The following is a 21,360-nucleotide window of genomic DNA, read 5'->3' on the forward strand; positions in this document are numbered from 1 at the left end:
AAGTCGCAATTGCGAGTTATAAAGTCAGAATTGTGAGTTATAAAGTTGCAATTTTGCGAGTTATAAAGTCAGAATTGTGAGATATAAAGTCAGAATTGTGAGATATAAAGTCAGAATTGCGAGTTATAAAGTCAGAATTGCGAGATATAAAGTCAGAATTGCGAGATATAAAGTCAGAATTGTGAGTTATAAAGTCAGAATTACGTGATATAAAGTCAGAATTGCGAGTTATAAAGTCAGAATTGCGAGATATAAAGTCAGAATTGTGAGTTATAAAGTTGCAATTGCAAGTTATAAAGTCAGAATTGCGGGATATAAAGTCAGAATTACGTGATATAAAGTTGCAATTGCGAGTTATAAAGTCAGAATTGTGAGTTATAAAGTCAGAATTACGTGATATAAAGTCAGAATTGTGAGTTATAAAGTCAGAATTGTGAAATATAAAGTCAGAATTGTGAGTTATAAAGTCAGAATTGCGAGTTATAAAGTCAAAATTGTGAGTTATAAAGTCAGAATTGCGAGATATAAAGTCAGAATTGCGTGATATAAAGTCGCAATTGCGAGTTATAAAGTCAGAATCATGTGATCTAAAGTCAGAATTGCGAGATATAAAGTTGCAATTGCGAGTTATAAAGTCAGAATCGTGATATAAAGTCAGAATTGCGAGATATAAAGTTGCAATTGCGAGTTATAAAGTCAGAATTGTGAAATATAAAGTCAGAATTGTGAGTTATAAAGTCAGAATTGTGAGATATAAAGTCAGAATTGTGAGTTATAAAGTCAGAATTGCGAGATATAAAGTCAGAATTGCGTGATATAAAGTCGCAATTGCGAGTTATAAAGTCAGAATTGTGAGTAATAAAGTCAGAATTGCGAGATATAAAATTGCAATTGCGAGTTATAAAGTCAGAATTGTGAGTTATAAAGTCAGAATTGTGAGTTATAATGTCAGAATTGTGAGTTATAAAGTCAGAATTGCGAGATATAAAGTCAGAATTGTAAGTTATAAAGTCAGAATTGCGTGATATAAAGTCGCAATTGCGAGTTATAAAGTCAGAATTGTGAGTTATAAAGTCAGAATTGTGAGTTATAAAGTCAGAATTGTGAGTTATAAAGTCAGAATTGCGTGATATAAAGTCACAATTGCGAGTTATAAAGTCAGAATTGTGAGTTATAAAGTCACAATTGCGAGATATAAAGTTGCAATTGCGAGTTATAAAGTCAGAATTGCGAGTTATAAAGTCAGAATTGTGAGTTATAAAGTCAGAATTGCGAGATATAAAGTCAGAATTGCGAGTTATAAAGTCAGAATTGCGAGTTATAAAGTCAGAATTGCGAGTTATAAAGTCAGAATTGCGAGTTATAAAGTCAGAATAGCGAGTTATAAAGTCAGAATTGCGAGATATAAAGTCAGAATTGTGAGTTATAAAGTCAGAATTGCGAGTTATAAAGTCAGAATTGCGAGTTATAAAGTCAGAATTGCGAGTTATAAAGTCAGAATTGCGAGATATAAAGTCAGAATTGTGAGTTATAAAGTCAGAATTGCGAGTTATAAAGTCAGAATTGCGTGATATAAAGTCAGAATTGCGAGATATAAAGTCAGAATTGCGTGATATAAAGTCGCAATTGCGAGTTATAAAGTCAGAATTGTGAGTTATAAAGTTGCAATTTTGCGAGTTATAAAGTCAGAATTGTGAGATATAAAGTCAGAATTGCGAGTTATAAAGTCAGAATTGCGAGATATAAAGTCAGAATTGCGAGATATAAAGTCAGAATTGTGAGTTATAAAGTCAGAATTACGTGATATAAAGTCAGAATTGCGAGTTATAAAGTCAGAATTGCGAGATATAAAGTCAGAATTGTGAGTTATAAAGTCAGAATTGCGAGTTATAAAGTCAGAATTGCGTGATATAAAGTCAGAATTGCGAGATATAAAGTCAGAATTGCGTGATATAAAGTCGCAATTGCGAGTTATAAAGTCAGAATTGTGAGTTATAAAGTTGCAATTTTGCGAGTTATAAAGTCAGAATTGTGAGTTATAAAGTCAGAATTACGTGATATAAAGGCAGAATTGTGAGTTATAAAGTCAGAATTGCGAGATATAAAGTCAGAATTGCGTGATATAAAGTCGCAATTGCGAGTTATAAAGTCAGAATTGTGAGATATAAAGTTGCAATTGTGTTATAAAGTCAGAATTGTGAGATATAAAGTTGCAATTGCGAGTTATAAAGTCAGAATCATGTGATTTAAAGTCAGAATTGTGAGTTATAAAGTCAGAATCATGTGATATAAAGTCAGAATTGTGAGTTATAAAGTCAGAATCATGTGATATAAAGTCAGAATTGTGAGTTATAAAGTCAGAATTGTGAGTTATAAAGTCAGAACTGCGAGATATAAAGTTGCAATTGCGAGTTATAAAGTCAGAATTGCGAGATATAAAGTTGCAATTGTGTTATAAAGTCAGAATTGCGTGTTATAAAGTCACAATTGCGAGTTATAAAGTCAGAATTGCAAGATATAAACTCACAATTGTGTTATAAAGTCAGAATTGCGTGATATAAAGTCAGAATTGCAAGATATAAACTCACGATTGTGTGTTATAAAGTCAGAACTGCAATATATAAACTCACGATTGTGTGTTATAAAGTCAGAATTTCATGATTTTATATTGAGAGTTGAGAGTTTTTATCTTGCAATTCTGACTTTATATCTATCAACTGTGAGATAAAAAGTCGCAATTATCTTTTAAAATGTTTTATTCTGTGGCGGAAACAAGCTTCCATAAATTGAATGTCAATGTCTTTTTTGAAAATATAACTATCCAGTGATGTAGTTTGTACTTTTATGAGAGTCATATTCTAGTGGCTTAGAACGATGGGGTTTTCAAATAAATAAAAATCTGAATTAGATTGACAGCATCAACAGACACACTACATACAACAAAAAGTTGGAACACAGTATAGTTTATATAACAGAATTGATATAGATGCTATTAAATGTAGTTCTTTCATGTAAACCGTCCAAACAAACCGATTGGTTACAAATATCGAGCATAATTGCTATCCTCAACAGTTAGACTGTGTACCATACGGCTTTAACATGTTCCATGTCCACTCCTGCAGATTAAATCAGACAAGGTTTTCACCGGAGAGGTGATATACAAGCTGGAGGGACCCGGGGTTGACCAGGACCCCAAAGGCCTCTTCGAAATTGATGATAAAACAGGATGGATCAAGAGCAAAATGCCACTGGACAGGGAAAAACACAAGAGTTTTAAGGTAAACATGTTTGTTGAAACTGTTTTTTATCATTAAAAGGGGATGTATGTAAACATTAGGGATGCTCGATATATCGATATCGGCCAATACATGTTTATTTGTAATGTTATCGTTATTAGATAATTTGGCTGATATATAAAAGCTCATAAATAATGTATTATTTCCTTCAGCTGAGAGACTTCAGATGCACACTGTTCAACATGATGCTTTTTATGTGTTTGAAATATGATTGAAATCCCTTCAAAAAAGGAAAACAGTTCAGTGCAACATGTGCAACACAAATCTGTCATATCCGCTATATAAAATTAAAATGAGAACATTATAATTGTGTGTTTGGGACGTGGCTTTAATGGTGAGACACTTGTTTTTGTAATAAGGCTCTCCAAAATTATATACAGTAAAATCTGGATTTAGATTTACTGGCTAATATATCGTTTATCGTCTTTCAAATATAAAGAATTATTTGTTATCGGTATCGGCCAAAATGTTGATATGGGTGCCTCATTAGTAAACATTTTCATCTCAAAGTCACATTTTTATTGCCTGTGTGTGAACAGCTTGTAACGAGACTTCCTATGTTGCCTAAAGCCTGTAGACTCGGGATGTTTTTCCTGGGAAAATCCAAAGGATGTGACGTTTACGCACGTTATGTTCAGGATAATGCCCAAAGAGCTGTTCTGTACTGTAATGTCCATGTGTTATGCTGAGAAAAGGGATTCATTCTAACTACAATCTCACACAGTCAGATCTCTATAGTCTATAGTTTTAGATTTAATTTATAAATCAAACTACAATGTAAAAACTAATTAGTTCAGTTTACTTAATTAAATTTTGCAAACTCGTTGCCTTAATTTAAGTAAGTAAACATAACTTAATTACATCAAGGTCTTCTCATTTAATCTATTTAAATTTTGTCAACTTAATTCTATCTGTGATCTGAGGAAGTGTACTCCCAGAGTGCATTGCGCCATGAATAAATAAATTGCTTTGTTTTACCATTTTTGGCTTTATTTTACCATTAAAATTGTATTTGCTATCGTTATTGGGGTTATACTGACAAGAGAAAGCAAATAAAATTGCAATGGTCTAATTAATTAAATTAATTAAAACTTGTTACCATTGTTGTGGTTTGCATGCTGAATGTTGAAGTCTGTGTGTGACTCAAGCAAAATTGCAATATATTGTCACAAATATAGAGGGGTTATAACAACCCAATTAAAGGTTTATTCCATAAGTGTTTGCAATTAAAATGTAAAAAGATCATTATTAAACATGATAGTTATGTTATAAACCATAATTACATTCATTAAGAACATGGAAATAATTTAAGTATAAATATATATATATATATATATATTACTTCACTTCCTTTGAAATCAAATAACTGTGATTTCATGTTGCATCACTGCATTAATTGGAAGAGAATCAGGATGATATAAATGAAGTTCCAAGTGCCCAACCAAAGGGAACACTAATCACAATAATGGTGAGACATTTTAGGTTGATTTTAGGAAATCAACATGAATTTATGAAGAACGATGACTGCAGATGTGTTAGAAATTGGTGAAAAGTCTATTAAGAATTTCCCGCATCAAAAACCATTTGCTCCGCCTGCTTTTTTTTTTTTGGCAAAATGGTACTCAAACCAGTCAAGTAATGTTTAATAGTGTTTTCTGAGTAATGAAGGCATAGCAGGCAAACAGTACAGATTAATTATTTTTTTTAAGTAAGTTCAACACATTATCGGAGATTAAGTAAAGTTAACTAAACATAACAGTGAGTGTAATTTTAATGACCTCAGACCTGGTTCAAACATCCACACCTCTATGATCAGATGCTTTCTTAATTGCTGATTTCTCACCGCTGTTTTTTTTTATTGTGTTTATTTTGTTATTGCGAGGAAAGCAATTATTTACATATTCATCTATTCTAAAAATCGCTTGGGATGTTCGCTAACAGTCTATCACTGCAAAGGTATTTCCAACTTCTTTTTACTTCTAAGCAAAGAACGAAAACAACTCTGCTGTGAGTATATGAGGGCTTTGAATCACGTTCAGTCTCATAAGTAATGCGATAACCGGCTGCTGAAGTTCACTTACCAGCCACCGGTGTCGCTATTAACAAGGGTTTCTGAATTCTACATGTAGCCCCTTTCTTTCTATTACATTTTTCATAATCCTGATACAGTTTTTTCCAGATTTTAGATTACAGGTTTACTGTGTGGAGATATTTAACAGATAAGAGACTCTGGCATTAGCTTGATGAATCATGTGATATCTTTGAATAACTCTATATGTGTGTAATATCCTCAGCTCAAAGCCTTTGCTCTCTCACCAAGCGGAGAGCGACTGGAAAGTCCCACAACCATTGAGATCTACGTTCTGGATCAGAATGACCACAGGCCTGAATTCACCCAGAAAGAGTTCACAGGCACCATCCCTGAGTTCTCTGTTCCAGGTAACGTGTACAAAAAAAATGTTAAAACAAAAATATTTTATGGGGAAAAAAACCTCAATGCAATGAATAGTTAATACAAAAATTGACCTTAAACTCAAATCTAGTTACTTAGCACAATGTCTAGGCTGTTCTTTTCCACGTTCCACGTTCATGTTAGAAATGATTAAAATCTTGTTCATACTTCAGCATACTTAAAAAAAAAGGAGTATTTATAACGGAAATTATATGCTTTAAAAGAATATACTTTATTGAAAACTGGATGAAATTTGTTCGGACACTTAACTACAATTATATGAAAATGTATTAAAGTTTACATTCAAATTCAATGCAATTAGTTAAACATTACTAGTGTTTTGGACTCACTTAAGTTTTGCTCAATTACTTCTTTATTTGTAATTTCATAATTACTTATATTGTGTTTTAAATAAGGTTTCTACAATTATTAAAACAATGATTTAAAATGTACTTGTAAACTTGTAAATGTAAAGTTGACGTTATTACAAAGTGTACTTAAGTGTGTTAAGAAACAGTCAGGAAAGTCTACTCTCTTTAAGCGCTTTATTTTGCTAATAAATTTGCTAGCAGGGCCATAACCATTTAGAAAAATAACATTTAAAAGTTGTGTTTTTAGGCTGGTCTGCTTTAGCAGCTTTTCAGTGTCACAACAATTGAGATACATGTTCACAACACAGTAACAACTAAAGTGTTGACGTGTTCCTCACACAAAGCTATAGACAATGACACACAAGTCATATAGACCAATTTTATAGCACTTTTTGCCCTTTTTTGGAGCTTGGCAGTCATGGTGACTATTCACTTTCATTGAATATGAACTGGACAGTCTGTTAAATATCTCCATTTGTATTCTATGGAAGAAAAATGTGAAGGTTATTATTAGAGGATGACATGAATTAGATGCATGAATGGAAGAATCAAGGTACTGTTCATGTGTCTGTCAAAAATAACAGAATGTTTTTATTTCAATTAAATGATTGTACAATATTTTAGTTCAATCATATTTTTTATTTAATATTTTGTATTTTTGGGGGATTTTATGTTACTAAATTATATTTATGCTGTAGTTATAATGCATGGACCTGAAAATGAAATTTCCAACTTAAACTGTCATTAATCTTGATTGCTTTAGAGCAACAGACTCAAGTTTGGTCTCTTTTTAAAGTCGACTCGGGGAGAATTATTGCTGAAGTGAACAAAAGTTTAAAAAAGTAAACTTGTAAAAAGTTATACAATTCTACATTTATTCTTATGAAAAATGCACACAAATACCATTTTCAATTTTTAAATGAAATATATTTTCCAAAAACATGTTTTACTCTAAAACTGTGAGAAAATCAAAGTTATGTTCCAAATTTGAAGTTGATATCTCAAAAGATTAGCTTTCAGACAGATTTTTTTGGCTGCAGTACCAAACGCTTCCACTAGATGAAATTCATCTCCCATTAATATCCAATGCGCAAACAATACAAGTGTGACGATTTTTTTCAGGACCATTTTACTTGTTCGAATCATGTCCATTATTTTTGTTCATACAGCAAGTTCCAAAACAAAATGTAAACATTTTTGGTCAAAAATGACCCCAGAGTGTTAACCTTGCTATGTGTTTGTCTGCGATCAGGAACTTCAGTGATGAAGGTTACAGCGGTAGATTCGGATGATCCACTGACGGAGAACGCGGCTCTGAGCTTCTCCATCATTGGCCAAGAGAGTATCCCTCCTCACAGCGTTAACAAGACCATGTTCGGCATTGACAACAAAACTGGAGTCATCTACATACGAGATGTGGGACTAGACAGAGATGTGGGTTATTTCTGTCTCTTATAAATGAACAGCATTACGGGTGTAACGATACCCTCGTGTCACGATTCGATATATATCACGAGACTGAACTCACGATACGATATTATTGCGATACTCCAAGACATATGAAAAAAAGGTTAACAAAAAATGCACTGTTGATAAAAATACTAAATTTCTTATTACATTGTGTGTGTGTAAATGAATAGTCTTGGACTTGGTGCTGAAACCCAAAGCACAGGACAATAGAGACACCAGAATAACAATATTCATGATTCTGAAGCTGAAAATACTGAATTATTATAGATGAATATGCTTGCGCTCTTTCACTGACTAGATATATTTAAAATAATGTCGGCCACTTTTTACTGGTAACAAGACATTTGGCATTATCAAATATTCCCCCATTGCATTATTATACATTATATTCAACATTATTGGTTTAATGTAGTACTGACACTAAACACATTTTTTCCTCACACTGTAATTTTCATTTTGGGTGAACTATCCTCGATACATATTGTTACATGTTAGTATTGCGATATATTATGACATGATGTATTGTTCCACCCCTAAACAGCACAGAATCAGGAAAACCGCATTAACATGAACCCTGTTGTGTTGTCAGGTGGTGCAGTCCTTCAGGCTTCAGCTTCAGGTCGCTGATATGTCAGGAATGGGTCTAGCCTCCACTGGTCGAGCCATCATTCACATCTCTGACATTAACAACCACGCTCCCAAATTCCAGCCCACCGTGGTATGAGACCGATGGGAAACATGCACAGTCTGTGATGTTCAATTACTGAAAGATCCTAATTTTAATCTCAACTTCCACTTAATGTTTGTTAACCATGGCAATTTCAGTAAGGACCTCATTTAGGACAAAAGCTATTAAGTGCATAATCTTATCTTAACTACAGATAGGAAAAGGGTATTACAGAAGCATCCTAACTCCACAAAAAACCCTAAAAAGTGTATTAACTTTAGGAAATATATATACATATATATATATATGAAAAAAAATCTTCAATTTTTATTTACATTTTTTTTTTTGCAGTCTGTTATGTTCATCCGATCTGTTTTCTGAGCTGTTGTACCAATTTTGTGACTGCAGTACAACATGAATGCAATGGAGAACAAGCATCTGGCGGAGGTGGGCCGGGTCAACGCCACAGATAAAGACCAGAGAGGGGGGGAAAACTGGAGGATTAAGTACACCATCGGAAAGGGAAACACTTTAGGAAACTTTGCCATCCGGACAGACCCAGTCTCCAACCACGGCATCATTTCTGTGGTTAAGGTGAGATTACTGACACCAATGAAGACTGTGGCGTCTGTGCTTCATCATACACGCTTAAAAATACGGGTTTTTCACAGCAAAAGAACCATTTTGGGTTCCCGTAAAGAACCTTTCAGTGATCAGTTCTTAAAGTCCCTCAGTGGTAAAAATCCAGCTTTTAATGTTGTTTATACAGTGGTGTAGTCTATTTATTTGTTGTGAGTATACTGTGATAGAAAAAAAAAAAGATTTTTAAATCATTACATTTGAACATTTTCGTGCTGGTAAAAGACAAAAAATATATAATTTTTAATAATAATTGTACATATCTTTCTTATTCCTTCCTTATAACTCATTATAAGGTACAAGGAAGTTGGAAGGAAATAAGGTACAATGAAGTTTCCCTACATGTGAGCTGCATCTGGTTCAAATTTTGTGGTGATTGCATAAAGTAATCAAAACCAATGTAGCCTTTTGTTCAGTCCTTGACGCCCCCTAATGGGCATTTTTTAAATTGTTCCTCCGTGAGGAATATCTTGTGATCGACGAAATGAATTATGTTGATTTTGGACTAATTTCAATCAGGAGCATACACTGTAAGAAATGATGTGCAATTTTCTACGATCTGTGCATTTTTCATGAAGTTACAAGCGAAAATGCCACATGAAAGCTACATTTGTTTTTAGTTAGCGCCTGTGAAGTTTTGTGTGTCGTAACTCCGTAAGGAATATTCTTGTGATTGACGCAATTGATAATCATTTTCCACGATCAAAGGTCTATGTGGTGTTTTTAATATACTTTAAGACAAACCATGAGTAAATTCATAAGTCGACAGCATTGCTGAGTATTTTCTCCTTAAAACTGCAGTGAACCAAAGACAGTCTCAAAAACACGCTTTGAAATCGCTGGTGTTTCTGACGTCACAAACTACCTTGTAACCAATCAGATCAACGTGTGATCGTCAACGAGTGGATCTCTGAGCTGAGTGAGTGAGTGGAGGCGGGGCTCATTTACATATTCATTGATCCACGTATACTAAATGAGGCAAGGGTGTTGAGTTACATTCAAGCTATTTTAAGGCATTTTTTTAAAAGGAAAAAACATTTTAAAATTGAATTTTGGTGATCAAAGGTGAGTTTTAAGGGATAAAATTATTGAATACAGGGAGACTTTAAAATAACCTTTTTTCTTTGGTTGGTGTAAAGAACAGAAATTTAGCGTAGTGTGATTGCGTAGAGCTACGTCACGCGTAGGCTCACTATTGGCCGACGCTGGTCATGTGTGTGATGCGTGTGACGTACAACACAGAAACACTGCGCTGTTACACTAGTGAAATGAATAGTTGAAATAAAGTCATTATTTTTGTTTTTTTTGCACACAAAAAGTATTCTCGTCGCTTGATAAACTTAAGATTGAGCCACTGTAGTCACTTGGACTATTTTAACGATGTCCTTTAATAACTTTTCGGGGAACAAGTTTCAATCCCTTAGAAGCCTATGGAGGAGTGATCCAGCTCTCAGATTTAATCAAAAATATCTTAATTCATGTTCCGAAGATGAACGAAGGTCTTACGGGGTTGAACAACCCGAGGGAGAGTAAATACTGACAGAATTTACATTTTTGGGTGAACTATCCCTTTAAAGGCTCTATTTGAGTATTTATCCCTCTTTTTCCATCCCCTTTAGTGTGTGAATGTATTTTTTATATATTATTTGCTCTTACATTTCAAATTCAATGCTCTCTTGCAGCCTCTGGATTATGAATCTCAGGCAGAGTATCAGCTGGTTGTAACAGCAGAGAATGAAGTCAGGCTTAAAGCCCCATACGAACAAACACACAGCGCTACAGTCACCGTCAGAGTGACGAATGAAAACGAGGCCCCGATCTTCTACAAAAACCCCATTAAAGTCACTGTCCCGGAGTCTGTTGGTCCCGGTACTGTGCTGGTCTCGGATATCGCTCATGATCCAGATAATGGCAAGCTGAGGTGAGGCTCACTTCCCCAACATCACATCAATACCTGACGAAGCCGTGCAGATGTTCCTGGAACAATATTCTTATCAAGCAATCATATCCCTAAGCTTGACCTTAACCTACAACTGTAGTAAAAAGAGTAATAAAAAAATGTACTTCTAAATCTGATTAATAGCAAGTTATGAATTCAGGAGCAACCCTTGTGAAAAAGAAGTGTGCTGAACTTTATTGAATGTGCTTCAAATCTCAAAAATATATGTCTAACAAAACTATACTTGCAGAAAATACAGTAGTAATAAAATAAAAGGCATTTTTTCAAAAAAGTGCACTTTGTAATAATGTCATTTTAAAAGTACATTTAAGCGTGACAAAAGATAAAATGATTATTTAAAATGAACTTTTAAGACGTACATATATTTTGATATTTAAATCATAGTATTTGTCTGAAACATGCTAGCAATGCGATAATATATACTAGGAACTGCAAAGCAACGCTCTAGCAACCATCCAGAACAAACTGGCAAACACCTAGCAACACCCTAGCATCCACCCAGATTACCCACGCAACTGCATAACAACACCCTAGCAACCATAAAGCAACAACCCCAAGTACCCTAGCAATTGCATAGCAACACCCCAGTAACCACCCAGAATACCCTCAAAACCGCATAGCAACACCCTAGCAACCACCTAGAGTATCCTAGTAACTGAAGAGCAACACCCTAGCAACCAAGTCAAGTCACGTTTATTTATATAGCGCTTTATACAATACATATTGTTTCATAGCAGCTTTACAGTGATAACAGGAAAATGATGCATTTTGGCTGTTGTTCATTTGAAGTCAGTTCACCAGAACCACCCCAGAACCTTAGCAACCTTAGTACATAGCAACACTCTAGCAGCTACCCCTAGTAGCTGCTAACCCTAGCAGTTGCGTAACAACCACCCAGAATACCCTCGAAACCACATAGCACTCTGGCAACCACCCAGAGTACCCTAACTGAAGAGCAACATCCTAGCAAACACCTTGAGTGCCTTAGCAACCGCATGGCAACATCCTAGAAACCTCCCAGAATGCCCTTGAAACCAGTTTGCAACACCCTAGCAACCCCTTGAGTACCTTAGCAACCACATGGCAACATCCTAGCAACCACCCAGAACGCCCTTGAAACCAGTTTGCAACACCCTAGCAACCCCTTGAGTACCCTAGCAACCACATAGCAACCACCCAGAATTCTCTAGAAACCGCATTGCAAATGATTTGTCTGAGAGACTTAAAACCTTCAACTCTGAGCTTTTTAAACTTTCTCTCTTGCTCTTTTTAAAAACTTTAACCATATTTAAAAAACAACACAAGTAATTATGAAATTGCATATAAAGATGTACTGAAGTCCTACTTAAGTGGGTCAAAAACTCTTAAGTTCACTTAATTGCTGGATTCATTTTCATTTTACGGTAAATAACAGCAGATGTTTAAGTGTCTGAAAACATTACATTCAGTTTGCACAAGCGCATGTATAATTATTTTAAAGTATATTATTTCTGGAATAAATACTCTGCTAAAGTACACTTATTTTTCAAAAGGAAAAGCTTGCATGCATTAAGACTAATCTAAGGTATGTCCTAAACTTAGAATAATTTTTTTTTTATTTTTGTTCAGGTTTGAAATGCTTCTGGATCCTGAGTGTTGGTTGGCTATTGACCATGTGACCGGGCAGATCACAACCAGAACAACCGTCGATATCAAATCTCCTCACGTCAGGAAAAACGTGTACTCTGCCGTCGTGAAGGTCACGGATCAGGGTGAGCACCTCGGACCCGAAGACAGAGACAGCGGACTTTGTTTGAATAAAAATAGTGATGGTTTCTCTGCTTCCAGACGCCGATGGCATCTCTGCAACAGCGACTCTAGAGGTCAGTCTGTGGGAGACCAATGATTACGCACCAGTACTGAAGCCCTTGAGTGGGACGGTGTGCAGCAACTGGGACAGGGATAAACTGGGCCTGATGATCAGTGCAGTGGACGAGGACATGTCTCCTCAAGCGGACCCCTTCACCTTTCACATTCCTGACCAAAACACAGCTGCCAATTGGACCATCATAACCCTTAATGGTAAAACTTAAAACATCATTTGTGGGGGGTGTAACGGTACACAGAAGTCATGGTTCGGTATGTACCTCGGTTTTGGGGTCACGGTTTAAAGGTCACACTATGCAAGATTTGTACCTTAATATAACAGCTTCAAAGTAATTTCGGTGTTAAACAAACTCGTAGTAGGGCGAATCATCCCGATAGCATGATCAAATCTAAAATCAAGTCTGTGTATACATCGAATTGAAATTTGATTCAAGATCGAGAATCGAACAACAGAGAAGTTAACAACAGCTACTGTTAGTCCCAAACGAGCGGGAGTTATGAAATCGAGAATCAATTTTGAATCGAATCATGAACCCAAGAATCGATTTAAATCGAATCATAACCCAAAGAATCGATTTGAATCGAATCCTGACCCCGAGAATCGGTTTTGAATCGAATCGTGACCCCAAGAATCGGTTTTGAATCGAATCGTGACCCCAAGAATCTATTTTGAATCGAATCATGACCCCAAGAATCGGTTTTGAATCGAATCGTGACCCCAAGAATCGGTTTTGAATCGAATCGTGACCCCAAGAATCGATTTTGAATCTAATTGTGACCCCGAGAATCGATTTTGAATCGTGATCCCAAGAATCGATTTGAATCGAATCGTGACCCCAAAAATTCAATTTTGAATCGAATCATGACCCCAAGAATCGGTTTTGAATCGAATCGTGACCCCAAGAATCGATTTTGAATCGAATCGTGACCCCAAGAATCGATTTTGAATCGAATTGTGACCCCAAGAATCGATTTTGAATCGTGATCCCAAGAATCGATTTGAATCGAATCGTGACCCCAAAAATTCAATTTGGAATCGAATAATGACCCCAAGAATTGATTTGAATCGAATAATGGGTTTCCAAAAGATTCCCACCCCTAGGGTTCAGGATTCAGTTCGCAGGAAGGGATCTACCCCTGCTTTCCAAGACAGCAACATAGTGTCAGTCCAGATCTGGAACACGGGTATTCCACACGGCCCAGATGTGGGCCGGATCTGGGCCGACACTATGTTGCTGTCTGGGTTAGATATGGAGCTCACAGTGTTTACTCTGATTTCTAAGACTCTTGTTTTTTCTTGTGTTCCTTCACATGTCCGTCCCAGAGACCCATGCAGTTCTCCAGCCACTGATAGACATAGAGAAAGGGGAGTTCTCCATTCCTGTGGTCGTATCGGACTCGGGCTCCCCTCCACTTTCCTCTAGTGCTCTGGTCAACGTAACCGTGTGTCCCTGTGACAGTTTCGGGGACTGCAAGAGCTTCACCGCGGCCATCTTTGGAACCAAAATGGGAATAAGCTTCATTGCCCTTATGATTATTATGGGAAGCGTTGCTTTTCTCTTGTGTAAGTTTAATTTAATTTAGGGATATTTAATTTAATATTCTACAATATTATTGATCTACCTGCATTGACACCATTATATGAGAACTGAACTGAGCTGGACGATGACGGTTTTCTCCAGAGCAGCTATGGCCACACACACACACACACACACACACACACACACACACACACACACACACACACACACACACACACACACACACACACACACACACACACACACACACACACACACACACACACACACACACACACACACACACACACACGTACTTTTATATTTATATTAATAATTTATATGATTTATATGATATATAATTTAATAAATATGTACATTTATTATGTATGAAGTAGCCTAAATTAATAACTTTCTTTCTTCTAAACACACTTTGTTGCATTATTTTCCTGTTATCTATGTAAAGCTGCTTTGAAACAATCTATTTTGTAAAAAGCGCTATAGAAATAAAGGTGACTTGACTTGACTAAGTAAACGCTGTATTTATGTGCATCTGCCTATCAACAAACCATTGCCCTGATAAGCTGTAGTATATACTTGAAATTTGCTATAATAAAAGCTGATTGTGTGTTTTCAGTTCTCCTCGTTCTCGCTGTGGCGGTGAGGGGTTGCACGAGGCAGAACATGGGAAAACGAGGAAGTTTGCTGGTCGGAGCGTCTGACGATGACATCCGAGACAATGTCTTTCATTATGACGAGCAGGGAGGCGGTGAAGAGGATGAGGTGAGAGCAGCGACAACACTTCAGACATTTTTTTTTAGTGTAGATACATTTTGTGAAGTGAATACTAATCTGATATGATATATTATGTGAAGGCCATACAATAGAGTAAATAAAAAGAGTAGCACACGAACATACTACAATTTCTGCAGTATACAGTATGTTTACATTTGTCAAAATGTTCATTATACAGCAGAGGACACCGTAGGGCGGAAGCCCTGAACCGCAACGTAAAAAATAAACATTTTTAGCACTTCGAGAATAAAGTCTAAATAAATAAGTACTAACTTAAAGTAGAAATATTTCGAGAATAAAGTCTAAATAAATAAGTACTAAATTAAAGTCGAAATATTTCGAGATTAAAGTCTAAATATTTTGAGATTAAAGTCTAAATATTTCGATAATAAAGTCTAAATATTTCGAGAATAAAGTCTAAATGATTAAAGTCTAAATATTTCGAGATTAAAGTCTAAATATTTTGAGATTAAAGTCTAAATATTTCGAGAATAAAGTTGAAATATTTCGAGATTAAAGTCTAAATATTTCGAGATTAAAGTAGAAACATTTTGAGAATAAAGTCTAAATATTTTGAGATTAAAGTCTAAATATTTTGAGAATAAAGTCTAAATATTTTGAGATTAAAGTCTAAATATTTTGAGATTAAAGTCTAAATATTTTGAGAATAAAGTCTAAATATTTTGAGATTAAAGTCTAAATATTTCGAGAATAAAGTCTAAATATTTCGAGATTAAAGTCTAAATATTTTGAGAATAAAGTCTAAATATTTTGAGATTAAAGTCTAAATATTTCGAGAATAAAGTCTAAATATTTCGAGATTAAAGTAGAAATATTTTGAGAATAAAATCTAAATATTTTGAGATTAAAGTCTAAATATTTCGAGAATAAAGTCTAAATATTTTGAGATTAAAGTCTAAATATTTCGAGAATAAAGTCTAAATATTTTGAGAATAAAGTCTTAATATTTTGAGAATTAAGTCTAAATATTTTGAGATTAAAGACTAAATATTTTGAGAATAAAGTCTTAATATTTTGAGAATAAAGTTGAAATATTTCGAGATTAAAGTCTAAATATTTCGAGATTAAAGTAGAAATATTTTGAGAATAAAGTCTAAATATTTTGAGAATAAAGTCTAAAAATTTTAAGAATAAAGTCTAAATATTTTGAGCTTAAAGTCTAAATATTTTGAGATTAAAGTCTAAATATTTTGAGAATAAAGTCTAAATATTTCTAAATTAAAGTAGAAATATTTTGAGAATAAAATCTAAATATTTCGAGAATAATGTCTAAATATTTTGAGAATAAAGTCTTAATATTTTGAGAATTAAGTCTAAATATTTTGAGATTAAAGTCTAAATATTTTGAGAATAAAGTTGAAATCTTTTGAGATTAAAGTCTAAATATTTTGAGAATAAAGTTGAAATCTTTTGAGATTAAAGTCTAAATATTTTGAGAATAAAGTCTAAATATTTTGAGAATAAAGTCGAAATATTTCGAGATTGCACAAAATACATTAAGTCCAAAGGTCGAGTTAGATTTCCACATTTTTCGTGACGGACAGGGTCGTAAAAATACCGTCATAACTTTTTATTTCCCGTTATTTTAATTTTCTTATTTTAATGATAATAAGACAATTATTAGGCTCTGTTTTTGTTCACATTTTAATTTTTATTCACGAACGTAGAGGACAAGCATATATGCTACATAATGCATTTATTTATTTAAGAAGAGACTGTGTGTCACTTTTCAGGTTTGTCCAATAAATCGCAATAAGCTTTGTGCTTTTGATATCGGTTTTCTATTTTGATGAAGGTCTCAGCTTTCAAATTCTGTCCAATGCTTGAAGAATCCTGGTGTTTTCATTGTTCTCGGGCAGCAAAGTTTAACAAACTTGTGTGTTTGTTCTATTTATTTGTGTTTTGAAGTGAAATGGGGAATGTCCTGAAATACCTAAAGCTGTTTCCGTCCAATAGGATGCATTTAATATCGATTTTCTGAGGAACCCACGTGACACGGTCCCTGTCCCAGCCTCATTTTTCCCACAAGACTGTGGCCTTCCCAGAGGAAAACAACCTCTAAGAAAAGATGCACCCCATAACCTTCCTTCTCCTACATATCCACGCAAAACCCCCGGAGACCCGACCGACATCGAAGACTTCATCAACGTTGTAAGCGACTTTTCTTTAATAAGAAATAAGGGTCCCGCTTTGTATTAAGTCTTTTAACTACTCGCATTTAAACTAATCATCCTTTGTATTTAAATGTATAACTACACTGTAACAGAGTAAAATTAATTAACTACATTTACTTACAAGAGGGTTTAGGGTTAATTGCATGTAATTATGTAGAATTTGTATTCACTACTGCAGTAACAAGATTTAACGTGTAACAAGGACACTGTAAAACAAAGTGTTACCTTTTTTTATGCAAATACTCAGTTAAAGAAATCCTAATATAAAGTCACTTTAATATAAATTGAAGTGAATAAAGTGAATATTTGTGGGTAATTCACAGAAAAACTCCTTAAGTATTTAATTAGAAAAGTTTAAAGCTGAATTTTCAAGCAATACCAATTTTTTCCAAGTAACGCCATAACAATTGTGAGACACCGCAAACATATTCCAATATCTTCAATAGTTCTTCTACTGTTATCCAGTCCTAAATATGTGGCAATAATTGCAGTGTTATTAGTTATTTATTATTACTAATCCAAAATAAGGGTTATTTTAATTCTGTCAAAGCAAGTTTGAAATTTAGTGTTTGAAATTGAATTTCTAAATCAGGATATTCTGATATCAATTGAAGTATTTAGAAAAAAAGAGAATATCATCAAAATTAATCAAAAGGATTTAAAAAAAAAACTTTTTATGATCCATGAAGATGCACACATGCAAATTTAAACAGATGATACAGAAATAATTCTGCATGTTCCAGTATTAGATGTAGCAGTGTGTGTGTGTGTGTGTGTGCGTGTGTGTGTGTGTGTGTGTGTGTGTGTGTGTGTGTGTGTGTGTGTGTGTGTGTGTGTGTGAGTGAGTGTGAGAGTGTGTGTAAGTGCTTGCGTGTGTGAGTGAGTGTGTGTAAGTGCGTGTGTGTGTGTGTGTGTGTGTGTGTGTGTGTGTGTGTGTGTGTGTGTGTGTGTGTGTGAGAGAGAGAGAGAGTTTTCTGATATTCTGATGAAGAACAACATTTTAAAATAATTTTATAATAATTGATTTGTGATAAACAATGAAAATCGAATGCACTTTCTCCGGTGACAATTCCCCTGTTTCCTGCTGGACCTGAACAGGGTCTGGACGCTGCCGACACCGACCCGAACGTCCCGCCGTACGACACCGCGCTGATCTACGACTACGAGGGCGACGGCTCGGTCTCTGGAAGCCTCAGCTCCATCGCCTCCATGGGCTCGGATGAAGACCAGGACTACGACTACCTCAACGACTGGGGGCCACGCTTTAAAAAACTGGCTAACATGTACGACCCACGCTAGACGCCACACTGATTCTGTTGTTCAGATACTCTCCAACATGCATGTCCTTCAAAATCTTCTATATGAAAGAGTTCTCATGATGCATGTAAGGGGAGCTTTACAGAATTGACAAATGGACTATATATTCCCCAGTGATATGATTTTGCTGTAGGTCATCAGTGTCAGAAGAGAGAATGCACACACACACACACACACACACACACACACACACACACACACACACACACACACACACACACACACACACACACACACACACACACACACACACACACACAGAATGTCCCTTTCTGTCATGGATCAGTGAAGTATTGCTGATGTGACAGGTGCTGTGAAAGCACCAACTGGAGAGAGGAACCGTGTGGAAGTGCAAACCGATTAGACGTGGTGCAAACAGGGATGCCTTGTTCATAAAACGTTTGTCAAGTTCTTGAGGGATTATTTTAGCTGATGACCAATACTGTGGGGTAAATGGAAAGAATGAAGCATCCGAAAATGAAAATGATACACTTATTCACTCATAACTGGCATTCTAAACCCATATGACTTTCTTTCATCAACGGAACACAAAAGGAGTTTTTTAATATTTTGTTAAATATCAGAGCTGGTCTTTTGTATATGCTCTTTTTTTTATGTACACATACATACAGGTGAAAGTCGAAAAATTAGAATATGATTATGGCTTATAGCTTATGAAAACCCCAAATTCAAAATCTCAAAAAATTAGAATATTACATGAAATCAATTTTAAAAAAGGATTTTAAATTCAGAAATGTCGGCCCTCTGAAAAGTATAATCATGCATATGTATATAGTTGTGAAACTAATATATTTAGTATATATATTTTAATCTGAATTACTGAAATACATGAAGTTTTGCATGATATTCTACTTTTTCGAGTTTCACCTGTATATGCTTCTTAGTGGTGGGCCATTAAATCTCTTAAATCACCATTTTCAATATCACAAAAAACGAATATTAGCCTAAGTAAAAAAATAAAAAATAAAAACTCAAGCTTACTGAAGACAAGTAAACTGATCAAATTAGAACAAACCCAGACAACAACATAGTGTTGGGATTCCACATCTGGATTCCACATGGCCCAGATGTGGGCCGGATCTGGGCCGACACTATGTTCCTGTCTGGGAAGAATCTAATTACAAACATATAGGAAAACAAACTACAATTGAACAAAGACACAAATGAAATAAACCTACCTGAAAAACTTCAAGCACTAGAAATAAGAAATACTACATAAATTGTATAAAGTAATCAAATATATATAAAGACAATGCATAATCTTCACTTTGTAAATGAAATATACATTTATTCTTATTGAAGTTACAAAAGTGATTCAGTGAAGAGCAGTAAAGAGATTTTCTTTTTATCTTTTGCTGTTTGATCAACATTAATATCAGGTTTATTAGGCTTCTGTCACTTCAAGATCGAATGCACGGATCTAATATACTGTTACACGTGCGCTTTTTTCTCAACCGTTACACTTAATACATAAATGACTGTGTTTACGAGGGTACTTGCAAAGATGGACATTTTGACATAATTATGTGTATTTAACAGTTCAAGCCCAATTACAGGTCAAAAAGAACTTCGTTTTAATATGTGAAAGTGCCAATGAGATCTTTTGAATCTTGTGTAATTTAAATAAAGCATGTTTGAGTTTGTGATAAACTGTAGTAAACTATTGATTCTTCGGGAATGTCTTTTTAAGATTGATTGACTGATAAAATGACTTTTTAAACGTGATAACTTTGTTTTTAACCATTCTTTTTATATATGACTAGTATATTGTGTAATATATTTGCTTGTAATACTATTTTTTGCTTGCCTGCAATTTAACTTCAAAAGTATCCAAGACATTTAAAGTGCCTTAATATTCGTAATACTTCATTTTCATATGCAGCGTAACACAGTTTGCCAAATGAATGATGCTTCAAATGTATATATTTTTGTTTTCCCCTTCAGGAACAAAAGTTTTACATATTACACAATACCTATTATTATTATTATTATTATTTTGTTTCTCAATTTTGTTTTATATAGATTTGTTTTTAATATTTATTTCATAAGAAAAATGAAAAATGCTGTCGTTATCTTTACAGTTATGAATAAAAGATTGCAATGATACCTGTCTGTATTTTTAATAGGATTGCATGATATATCGGCCACCATATCGGTATTGGCGGATCATTTCTAATGTTATCGTTATCGGCCGTTATCGGATAAGAAAATTTGGCCGATATATTAAATCCGATAAATGATGTATTATTTCCTTCATCTGAGACACTTCAGATGTGCACTGTTCACCATGATGGTTTTGAATAACTTGAAATATGATTGGAATTACTTGGAAAAATAGAAGGAAACAACAGTCAGTGCAACATGTGCAGTGCAAGTCTGTCATATGGGCTACATAAAATTAACATGAGAACATTATAACTGTGTGCTTCGGATATGGATTTAATGTTGAGACTTTTGTTCTTGTAATCAGGCTCTCAAAAATAATATAAAAATTTGGATTTAGATTTATCAGCCAATATATCGGTTATCGGCTTTCAAATGTTAAGAATTATCGGTTATCGGTATCGGTCAAAATGTTAATCTCTAGAATGCACCGATATAAAGTTTCTCAGCCGATAACGATAGCCAGTTGTTCAGAATGATATCGTCCGATACCGAAAGTTTGTTTTTTCTTATGGATAAAAAAAAAAAATCTCTCAAAAAATGCGGCAAACTATACAGAGAACCCTCTCATTTGATGCACTATAATATTAGAGGTTAAAATTAACAACAGAGCTATTATATTCAACTG

At 34.5% G+C, this 21,360-nt stretch overlaps 1 protein-coding gene across 1 annotated transcript in view; it reads left to right on the forward strand.

The window, feature by feature from the left end:
- The window catches only part of cdh15 (cadherin 15, type 1, M-cadherin (myotubule)), a 35,599-nt gene extending 14,926 nt beyond the window's left edge, over nt 1-20,673 (forward strand). Inside the window, exons 3-14 of the mRNA XM_077201526.1 lie at nt 3,123-3,278; nt 5,591-5,735; nt 7,372-7,553; nt 8,179-8,307; nt 8,665-8,850; nt 10,578-10,816; nt 12,464-12,606; nt 12,683-12,916; nt 14,046-14,285; nt 14,879-15,024; nt 17,014-17,208; nt 18,330-20,673. Of these exons, the coding sequence (XP_077057641.1) occupies nt 3,123-3,278; nt 5,591-5,735; nt 7,372-7,553; nt 8,179-8,307; nt 8,665-8,850; nt 10,578-10,816; nt 12,464-12,606; nt 12,683-12,916; nt 14,046-14,285; nt 14,879-15,024; nt 17,014-17,208; nt 18,330-18,530 (2,196 nt within the window). The 3' untranslated portion in view covers nt 18,531-20,673. The remainder of the gene's footprint in view (nt 1-3,122; nt 3,279-5,590; nt 5,736-7,371; nt 7,554-8,178; nt 8,308-8,664; nt 8,851-10,577; nt 10,817-12,463; nt 12,607-12,682; nt 12,917-14,045; nt 14,286-14,878; nt 15,025-17,013; nt 17,209-18,329) is intronic.
- The last annotated feature ends 687 nt before the right edge of the window (nt 20,674-21,360 follow it).

The sequence above is a fragment of the Siphateles boraxobius genome, unplaced genomic scaffold (genome assembly GCF_051911475.1).
Source record: "Siphateles boraxobius isolate OS27281-9 unplaced genomic scaffold, OSU_SipBor_1 48, whole genome shotgun sequence".
NCBI classification, from domain to species: Eukaryota; Metazoa; Chordata; class Actinopteri; order Cypriniformes; family Leuciscidae; genus Siphateles; species Siphateles boraxobius.